Source organism: Chelonoidis abingdonii, chromosome 2 (genome assembly GCF_003597395.2).
Source record: "Chelonoidis abingdonii isolate Lonesome George chromosome 2, CheloAbing_2.0, whole genome shotgun sequence".
Taxonomy (NCBI): Eukaryota; Metazoa; Chordata; order Testudines; family Testudinidae; genus Chelonoidis; species Chelonoidis abingdonii.
Window position 1 is genome coordinate 3007734 of NC_133770.1, and position 11057 is coordinate 3018790.

Consider the following 11057-nt stretch of genomic DNA (forward strand, 5'->3'; position numbering starts at 1 on the left):
TCCAGGACATCTCTCCTACCCTTCCCTATGTCATTGGTACCTACATGTACCACGACCACCGGCTCCTCCCCAGCACTACACAGAAGTCTGTCTAGATGCCTCAAGAGATCCGCAACCTTTGCACCAGGCAGGCAAGTCACCATACAGTTCTCTCACAGACTGCATTCCCAGCAAGTGAAGATGAGGATCTGGGTAGAAGCCTCCAGTCAGGATGGCTGTCTGGACAGGGCCCCCACAGCTGCAGGCAGATTAAGAGCTAGCAGTGGAGTTGGCAATGCACCATTGCAGATTCTTCCTTGTGCAGTGCCTTCAAGTTAAAGAAAAACTCTACCTCCCTGCCTTCCTTCCCTGGCACTCAGCTGGCTAACTTCCTTAGTCTCCTAGCCACCTTTGTCTCACCAGCCATGTGTCCTGAGGCCAGGCTTAGACATTTAGAGGGACTGGAAGTTTATATGGGTAACAAGAATATGGGGATTATAACAATGGGAAAAAAAGGTGTAGGAAGGGATATAAAACCTCATGCTTAAGATTTAAGCCAATCTCCAACTATTAGAGATCAATGCGACCTTCATGAGGGCAGATTTTCCAACAATATAGTAGGGTTTCTTGCACCTTCCTGTGAAGGATCTGGTGCTGGCTACTCTCAGAGACAGAACACTGGGCTAGATGATCATGTGTAGTAGTAAGATTCTATGTTTGTATTTTGTATAATTTAGAATAAAAAATAAAGAATAATAATGTAGCATGTATTAAATGTATTGGTGTGTGATTTGATCATGTCCTGCCAGCCACCCTTTTGGAATAGCAGAAAGGATTGGCCTAATGGGCCATTTGGTAAAGATACATCAGTCAGAATCTGTGTCTGGGCTGATTTCAAGGCAGTAACAGATGTTTTAAGGTCACCACTTTGTTGTAGGTTTAGCATTTTAAAATAAGGAAAAAATGCCATGATTGTGTTCTTGTGCATTGCAACTTGATGTTCCTGTTCAAAATGTTCTGTGTAAATTAATTCAGGTTTGTCTGTGAATGAGGAATGTGTGTGTAAAGAGATAAGTGTGAAGCCCATTGCTGAGCCAGATGTACAAGAGAGGAACCAGAGACAAACGCAAGAGCAACAGGATGCTGCAACATGCCCCTATTGAAATGTTAAAAAAGGGCAAATTGATGAGTCTAAAAATGAGCCAGGCACCTATCAATGGGGACAAGATAGCTATGATAAAGAATGAGAAGGACAATTTAAAAAAACAAGCACTCATCAAACAACAATTGATTACAGCATGGCGGTGCAAAACTCATTGGTCCCAATGGAGGAAAATCACTATATAAACTTTGGGTTCATCCTGCCAAGCCTTCCCCTGAGCATCGTGTCACGACCAACAGAACGTGGCTCCTACACCCCCGTGACCAACCTAGGTGGCCACTAGATTGATCCAGATTCTGGACTGGTAACTATAACATCGACTGGCAGGACAGTGTGTGTGTGGGGGGGGGGGGGTAATTGAATGCATATGCTAATTATATCTTCAATAAACATGATGTATTGCCTATTCCACTAAAAAAATCACATGTGCTTCTTATAAGGATAACACATGTATCAGGTCAAGCATGGCAATTCCTAGCTTCTTAAATCAAATAAACCAGATGTTTCTAATGAAGTGATATTTCAGTCATAACTAGAGCACTTGCTACCTGGAGCAGTGTACTCCTGAAGGGGAGTGAACTCAGTCACTCTGGAGAGGAATCTATTAAAAAATATATCAGAAAAGTTCACATCTTCCAAAGTTGCGTAAGAAGTCGGGGGCAAGGGAAGGTTGTTCGGGGTGTAGTTCAGCCTTGACTTGGCATGTTTGTACATTACCAGGTCAGTTTACTTGATGTCCTTCACTCGTTATTTTTCAATCTCAGAAATGAGACACAAATAAACCATGGACAGACTCTGTGTCCTGTGCATCTATCAGTCACGTTACCATGTGTTTGTCTCTACTATTCCAGGGATCACGCTGTGGGACCTGGAACAGCTTCTCAAGGATGTAAACACAAAACCACAACCCTGGGTGAACTGTGAGATCATCGCATCCGACACCATTGAAGAGAAGGCCAATGCACTCAATGTCACAGCCTCGCTGAAGGCCAGTTTCCTGGGGGGGTTGGTTGAAGTAAGTGGATCTGCCAAATACTTAAATGAAACCAAAAAATCCAAACAACAGGCCAGAGTTACTCTCCAGTACTCTGCCACAACAAAGTTTGAGCAACTAACTATGAACCATTTAGGAGCAAAGAATGTCTCTTACCCTGCTGTGTTTGACCAAGGCACGGCCACCCATGTAGTCACGGCTGTGCTGTACGGGGTTCAGGCTTTCTTCGTGTTTGACCGAGAAGTTTCTTCTTCTGAGAAAGTACGTGAGATAGAGGGAAAGCTCCAGATTGTGATGAAAAAGATATCCATGGAAGAGGAAGGAGCTGTCAAAATGGATGAAAAGGAAAAATTAAATGCTGAAAATATTAACTGCAAGTTCCATGGTGATTTTGCACTTGAGAAAAATCCAACTAATTTCCAAGATGCCATGAAAATTTATTCCACTCTCCCAAAGCTGCTGGGTGACAGTGGGGAGAAGGCCGTACCAGTGAGAGTCTGGCTGTACCCACTGACCAAGCTGGATTCCAGAGCTGCTCGGCTGGTGCGTGAGATCAGTTTATCACTGATTTCTGATGCTCAGACTGCTATGGAGGAACTGGCAGAAATAAACATGCGATGCAATGACATGATGAAGAATCCAATTGCCACAAGCTTCCCCGAAATCAAGCTGAAAATCGAGCAATTCAGAGATCTGTGTAAGAAACACAGACAGACTTTCCAGAAACAGCTAGCAGGACTCTTACCATTAATCCGTGGAGGTGGAAAAGAGGAAGGGGCTCTGAAGGATATTTTATTGTGTAAAAACCAGTCACCGTTCAATACCCAGCAACTCAGTGAATTTCTGGATACAAAGGAGAAAGAGATGAATTATGTCAATTCCTACCTTAGGATCCTAAGCAATGTAGAAGTGGTGTCCTCCCAGAGTAAACTAGATGAAATAGTACTTGACCCTGAGCGTGACTTCATCGTCTCCTTTACATTCACCTCACTGCATGAAGAGGAGCCATATTTATCCGATTTAAAACAATGGCTTCAGAACCAGTTTATAAAGGAAACTCATGATCCTGCATCAGCCAGTTCTGTTACTGAGAAACCAAAATCCAAAGTTTGGTTTGAGGAAAAAGAAATATATCAAAAAGCTCGAAAATCTTCCAAGTCCCTTTCACATTTTGTCAGTGTCAACAAACCTAACAGGAAGACTCGGTTCATTGTGGCCTCTGTTCCAGACAAGGACAATCCAGGTGTTTCCATTTACCTGTATGAGGAGGGAGAGCTGATCAGCACCAACTTTGAGCCTCCATCAAAGCCTCTTCCTCCCCTGATTGGTGGAATCAGACATGACCATGTGCAGCTCACATTTAACCCAACAGCCTATGGCAGGGCTGCGTTATCTGGCTATCGGGCAGAGTACAGAATTGTTGGGCAGGAGAACTGGACGGCTGTGAATGTAAATAACACACAAGTGACATTCACAGTAACAAGACTACGTGCAAACACCGAGTACCAGTTCCGATACGCTGCAGTGAGCAAACCAGGGCTCAGCGAAAGCAGCGACGGGAGTGATCCTGTGAAGACTCTTCCTACCTGTCCTCCTGGGAAGCCGGAAAAAGCTACTGTGGAATCATCAGCCATCGCTCTCACCTGGGAGAGTCCCAATGTCATTGGAGATGGAGTCAGTATAAGGGCATATAAGGTGGAATATAAAGAGGAAGCTGGAGGTGAGCAGAAAGAAAAATGGCTGGAACGAAGGACAGGAGATAGAACTGGATCTTGTACCATTGATGGACTGAGGCCTGAGACACCCTACAGATTCCGAGTGTCGGCTGTGTGTGCGGATGGGACTGTGAGCGACCCAAGCGAGGAGGTTATTGTTTCAACACAAACAAACAAAGACTCAAATAAATTAGCAAGCTCTTTCCGCAAAAACAGCAAGCTCATAAAAGAAGAGCAGCTGTCAGTCTATGCCCTTCCATTAAAGAAGGTAGCATTGGATCCTATGTCATCTTATGTGAAGTACAGACTTGGAGAAAAGACACATCAGGTCCATAATAAAGTCATTATGGTGATGGGAGCAACCGGATCAGGGAAAACCACACTCATCAATGGGATGATCAACTATATCCTGGGTGTGCAGTGGGAAGATGAATTCAGATTCAAACTAATCCATGAAATTACAAACAGAAGCCAAGCCCAGAGCCAGACATCTGAAGTGACTGCCTACGAGATCAATTACAAAGAGGGCTTCAAAGTCTCCTATTCCCTGACTATAATAGACACCCCAGGATTTGGTGATACCAGAGGAATTGAACATGACAAAAAGTTAACTGAGCAGATCCGAGCATTTTTTTCCACTCCAAGGGCCATTGATCAGATAGACACTGTCTGCTTTGTAGTTCAGCCTCCTTAGCTCGCTTGACACACGCCCAGAAGTATGTGTTTGACTCAGTCCTCTCTATCTTTGGGAAGGATATAAAAGACAATATACAAATCCTGATCACCTTCTCAGATGGACAGACACCCCCTGTTCTACAGGCCATTAATGAGTCTGAGGTGCCTTGTTCTAAGGATGTTCAGGGTGTCCCTGTTCATTTCAAATTCAACAACTCCGCACTGTTTGCCAACAATGTTGGAGCTGGCAAGGACCATTTGAAATTTGATGCAATGTTCTGGGAAATGGGAGCAATCAGCATGGAGACTTTTTTTAAGTCCTTAACATCTTTAAAGACTAAAAGTTTAACATTAACCCAGGAAGTTCTCTGGGAACGAAAGAAGCTTGAGGTTGCTGTGCAAGGGCTGCAGCCACAAATCAAAGCTGGCCTGACAAAGCTAGAGGAGCTAAGACAGACTGAGCGAGCTCTGCAGCAGCACAGGGGTGATATGGAGGCCAATAAAAACTTTGAGTATGAGGTAGAACAAACAGTGGCAGTGAAAGAAGATATCAGTGGCACAGGTGTGTTTATAACAAACTGCCAGGTGTGTCACTTCACATGTCACGGTAATTGTATATATGCTAATGATAACGACAAGTACAAATGTTGTGCTATGAACGGTTCTGGAAATTGCAGGATTTGCCCTGGTAAATGTGTGTGGAACATTCACTTCAATCAAATGTACAAGTGGAGATATGAAGTCAAAAAAGAGAAAAAAACCTATGCAGAGCTGCAGGAAAAGTACAAAAAGGCCTCTGATGAGCTGATGACTACAGAGAAGGTTATCAAGAGGCTGTGTGAGGAATACACTGAAGTAGCAGAGATAGTGCTAGAGCTCATTAAGAGATCATCTCTCAGCCTCCGACGCCTCCAAGAAATTGCCTTAAAACCAAACCCACTGTCCACTCCAGAATACATTGACCTGATGATCATGTCAGAAGAGCAGGAAGCGAAGTCTGGGTACCAGGAACGCATAAAATCGCTGAGGGAGGTGAGAGAACAGGCTGTGATAATAACCAAGATCGCCAAAAACGAGGACTTGCTGCCAGCAGAGATGGAAAAGTACAGGAAGCATGAAACACAAGAGAGGGGAATCATGAAAAAAGGCGAGAAGAATAAAAAAGCGTATGATAGGGTAAGAGATTGGTGGTCTGATGGAAAATAGCCTACAGTGAATCCCCTCACACCTGAAACATGAAAGCCTGTAAAACAAGCACATTTTTCAGCTTTTATTCAGGAATGGGGACTTCTGCTATTTTTACATTCCAGCTGTATAGATATTTGGAAAATGGATCTTTATGTCATAGATTTTAAAGCCAGAAGTGCCCATTAGATCAGGAGTTCTCAAACTTTCTTTTTTTAAACTGGCCCACCCCTTGAAAATATTCCAGGCTGTGATGACTCCTCCCCCCACCCCACCCCACCCCATCCCACCCCGAAAAAAGTGGTACTCATCACTGAAACCAGCTGCCACTGCTCACTGACCACCCAGCTCTGAAAGCAGCACTGCCTCCTGTCATAGTATTCTTTCCTCAATCTGAACCTTAGCGTCCAAAAATGAGGTACTAGCATGAAATCCTCTACTTAATTACCAGCTTAGATCTGATACGCTGCCACCAATTAGGGCTTTGAGTGCCTAATAAACTCTGGTCTCCCCAAACCTTCCCTGGGGATCCCAAGACCCAAATTCCTTGAGTCTCACAACAAAGGGAAATAAACCATTTCCCTTCCCCTTCTTTACCTCCTCCCAGATCTTTCCTGCCTGGGTACACCAGGAGATTACCGTGCTTCAACTCCTTGAAACACAACACAGAGAGATCAGGTTTCTCTCCCCCTTCTCCCCCTCACCCAGAGGCAATACAGATTCAAGCTCCGTGAATCTAACACAAAGAGGAAATTTACCTTTCCCTCCCACCAAGTCCTTGGGGAATACAGACTCAATACCTTAGCATTAACAAGGAGTAAAAAATCAATTAGGTCTTTAAAAAAGAAAGTTTTTAATAAAAGACAAAAAGAGTAAAAATAATCTCTGTAAATTTAAGATGGAATATTACAGGGTCTTTCAGCTTATAGAAAATGGATAAACAGCCTTATCCAGAAAAAATACAATTTAAAATATTTCCAGCAAACTACACATTTGCAAATACAGAAAAACAATTTAAAAGACTATACTGTCTTTCTACCTTTGTACTTACAAATTGGAAACAGAAGATTAGAGAGCCTGTAGATACGTGTGGTCACTCTCAGAGCCCAGAGAGACAACAGACGTAGGACAAAGGACCCACATCCAAACTTCACCCAGATTTGAAAGTATCTTGTCTCCTGATTAGTCCTGTGGTCAGGTGTTGCAGGTCACTGTTTGTTAGCCCTTTACAGGTGAAAGAGACATTAACCCTTAGCTATCTGTTTATGACACCTCCTGCAACAGCACAAAAGTAAGGGTGGCATGGCATGGCACAACCTTCAGAGCAAGGTACCCAGCCAGCAGCCCTCACTCTCACAACCTCCCCTACAATAGCCTTGCAACTCCCTTTTGGGTTGGGACCCCCAGTGTGAGAGACACTGCATTAGATCATCTACTCTGATTTCTGTATAATATAGGCAGGAGAATCCCCTGCCCAGTTACTCTTGTACTGAGCCCAATAATTCACATTTGACTAAAGCATCTTCCAGAAAGGCCGCCAGTCTGGACTTGGAGATGTCAAGAGATGGAGACTCCACCACTTCCCTAGGCAGCCTGTTCCAATGGTTAATCACCCTCCCTGTTAAACATTTGTTCCTTACTTCTAATGTGAATTGGTCTCACTTTAACTTCCACCCACTGATTCTTTTTCTGCCTTTCTCTCTTAGATTAAAGAGCCCTTTAGCATGCCTTATTTTTTTCCCCATGAAGGTTCTTATATGCTATAAACATCTCCCAATTTTCTTTTTGGTAAACTAAACAGATCAATCTCTTTAAGGGTCTCACTGTAATAAGGCATTTTCAAATGGCTTGGTCTACACTTAAAAGGTATGTCACCATACCTATGTCAATCAGTGAGTGTGAAAAAAATCACACCCCTGACTAATATAGCTATGGTGACAAAACCCCCAGGACAGACGCAGCTATGTTGACAGCAGAGCACTTCTCTCTCCCTAGCTAACGTTGATCGGAGAGGTGATGTTCCTACACTGACAAAAAGCTCCTTCTGCTGGTGTAAGCTGTGTGTACACTAGAGGGCTATGCCAGTAGAGGCTCTGTAGTGCAGACATAGTCTGTGTCTGTTTGCTTCAATTATCACATCTCCCTGAAGGGGCACCTGTAAACCAGAGAACCCACAAGGCTGGAGCTCTGAAAAAGAGTGTGCTTAAGCTACTGGAGTCTGGGGGAGCCAGTACAGTACTAGTCTAAGGGCCTATGTAGTTGGATTTGCAGAATCTCAGCTCTCAGAAGGGGGCATTAGACAGAAACCCACAGCTAGAATTAGTGCCTGGACCCTGTTCAGACTCAGGAAGCTTAAAAACACAGGGGTCCAGTGTGCAGGATCCAAATGAAGAACCTGGTAAGTGTCCAGCAGGGGCAGCTTGACCAGGATTGTTACAACACCCAAATCCTTTTCAGGGTCACAACTTTCCAGGATACAGTCCCCCGTTCTGTAGGTAGGCACTGCATTCTCTGTTCCTAGTAGCACAGCTTTGCATTTGGCCGTATGAAAACACATTTTGTTTGATTGGGCCCAGCTCTCCAACAATTCAGATCTCTCTGTACATCTTCCCTGGCCTCATCATTATGTACCACTTTGCCAGTGTTTGTCATCTGCAGATTTTATCAGCAGTGATTTTATATTTACTTCCAGATCATTGCTAAAAATATTAAATAGTGTCAGGCCTAGAACCAATCCCCTCTGGAACCTCACTAGAAACATCCCTCTTCAATGAAGATTCCATATTGACAACTTGCTTTTGTGGAGCTTGCAGTCTCCCACATCCTGAGTGGATCCCCTAACCAGTGGGCTAAAGGATATAAGGAAGTCTTCCCTCGCACCTCCCCCCAGCAGTTTTGTGCAGAATGTGGCACATACCTAACTCATTCTCACAAAACGTGGCTTAGGTGCCAAGCCGCCTTACTCTAGGAGAGGAACGCCCAGGTTTGAATTGCTGGCCAAGATAGGAGTCTCCATGCAGCCTGGCCATGCACTCCAAACACTTCACTCCAGACTTACAGGTTTAGATAAAGCATAAAACAAGTTTATTAACTACAAGAAGATAGATTTTAAGTGATTATAAGTGATAGCAAACGGCTCAAAGCAGATTACCTAGCAAATAAACAAAAACACAAATTAAGTTTAACATACTAGAAGGATAGGATTTGAATTAGCAATTCCTCACCCTGGCTGATGATACAAGCAGGCTGGCAGATGCTTCAGGTACAAGCTGCACTTGTTCTGCAGCTTGGGGTCCCCACCCTCATTCCACATCCTTTTCCTCTGGAGCTTCTCGCAAGTGTTTAGTTGTGGGGGAGTGAAGAACAGATGATGTCACTTCCTGTTTTATAGAGCTTTAGTGTATAGCGGGAACCCTTTGTTCTCTAAACAGTTCCCAGCTCAATCTGTGGAAAAATACAGGCATTCAAGATGGAGTTTCGTGTCATGTGGCCTGGTCACATGCCCTTGCAGACCTTACTGAGTCATAGCAACCATTACCCACAGGCTGTCTGGAGTGTCCTCAGGAAGGCTCACCGGCTGGGGGATAAGCTTCTCCTAAAGTCTATTGTTTTCCCTAATGGGTCATTACTCTGCATGGTCCCTTCACCACCAGTTATTTAAACTGGAACCATCTTGCCTAGTGGGTGTCACCCAGGTGTGGCTACATGTGAAATACAGATACAGAGTCAATATTAATAACTTCAGATACAAACATGATACATGCATACAAAGAGTATACTTATATTCAGCAAATCATAACTTTTCCAGTGACACCCTACATGACCCATCTTATACAGACTGTATCATAATTAAGTCATAATCATATTACTATGACAAATATGGGATGTAGTGTCACAGACCCTATGCCACAAGACTACTGGAAAGATATGATAGAGGGGGGGATATGACAGAGGTATATAAAATCATGAGTGATGTTGAGAAAGTAAAAAAGGAAAAGTTATTTACTTATTCCCATAACACAAGAACTAGTGGTCACCAAATGAAATTAATAGGTAGCAGGTTTAAAACAAATAAAAGGAAGTTCTTTTTCACGCAGCACACAGTCAACTTGTGGAACTCCTTATCTGAGGAGGCTGTGAAGGCTGGGACTATAACAATGTTTAAAAGGGAACTGGATAAATTCAATGGTGGCTAGTCCATAAATGGCTATTAGCCTGGAAGGGTAAAGAATGGTGTCCTAGCCTCTCTGTTCATCAGAGGATGGAGATGGATGCAGAGAGAGATCACTGATCATTGCCTGTTAGCTTCACTCCCTCTGGGACACCTGGCATTGGCCACTGTCGGTAGACAGATACTGGCTAGATGGACCTTTGTCTGACCCGGTATGGCCGTTCTTATGTTCTTAAGGTGAATGTTGCGAAAAATTGACCGAAACGTACTGTTGAGATCAGCGAGATACCTTGTTGTACATCTTTTCCAACATATGTCCAGACCGCAGGGTACATTATTGTGTGTAGATGCAATGAAAATAAGAACTACAACAACCTATAAAATAGGGCACCTCAATATTCATGGGGTCCAGAAATACAGAAAAGGAAAAGAGGTGACACGTAATATTCATAGTGTTGAGTGTTAAGTGTAGTCCATTACAATATAAAGAGGAGCTCCCGACTAGGGATTACCTATGGAGAAATCCAGCAAGAACATTCCTCTACTGATGTTCATTGGGTAGGAATCCATCAAGTGCTAGACTACTTTAAGGATGTGAGTATGACTGTATTATAACTGTGGTATGTACACTTGGGATTTTTATATGCTTGGGAAACTGTAACCTTGCTTGTGACACTAATAAACGTGTAATACAGACTAGATGTGGTACTGTGAATGTGCGTGTCACCCTCCATGTCTTCACATGTTCTACGGACTCTAAATCTGAAGAGTGTAGCAGAGGTGATTGTCACTCTGTTGAGCTGACACGTGGCAACCAGAGCTGGACCCAGGGTGATGTACTAAATTCACTTTAAATCAAACAAAATGCTACATCAGCATCTCCCATTTGTTAGCTGGGGGCTCCCTGCCAAGCATACTGGCTTTTCTGGCTCCCACTCTAGGTAGCGGCGCTTCTCTCTCTCTCCCCATCCATTATACGGGTGCAATAACTTTTTGCATGAGAAAATGCAACAGAAAACTGATGATGTTTTACGATGGCTGAATGAAGCCTCTCAGGCAGTTCCTCTTTGGTCAGGTCTAGTTCACTAGAGCTCTGGAAAAACTTCCTCTCCTGGAGACTCCAGAGGCTGCGTGTTGTGTCCTGACTCACTGGGCCCATATGCTCTTAAGCATCCC

The 11057-nt window shown here is 43.7% G+C and overlaps 1 protein-coding gene across 1 annotated transcript; it reads left to right on the forward strand.

Annotated features, from left to right (window-relative positions):
• Positions 1-1465: 1465 nt before the first annotated feature.
• Positions 1466-9454, forward strand: LOC142045742 (uncharacterized). Its single transcript, XM_075062059.1, is given in 2 exon segments — positions 1466-4530; positions 4533-9454. Coding segments are annotated over 2 exon segments (3804 nt in total). The 5' UTR covers positions 1466-1925; the 3' UTR covers positions 5732-9454.
• The last annotated feature ends 1603 nt before the right edge of the window (positions 9455-11057 follow it).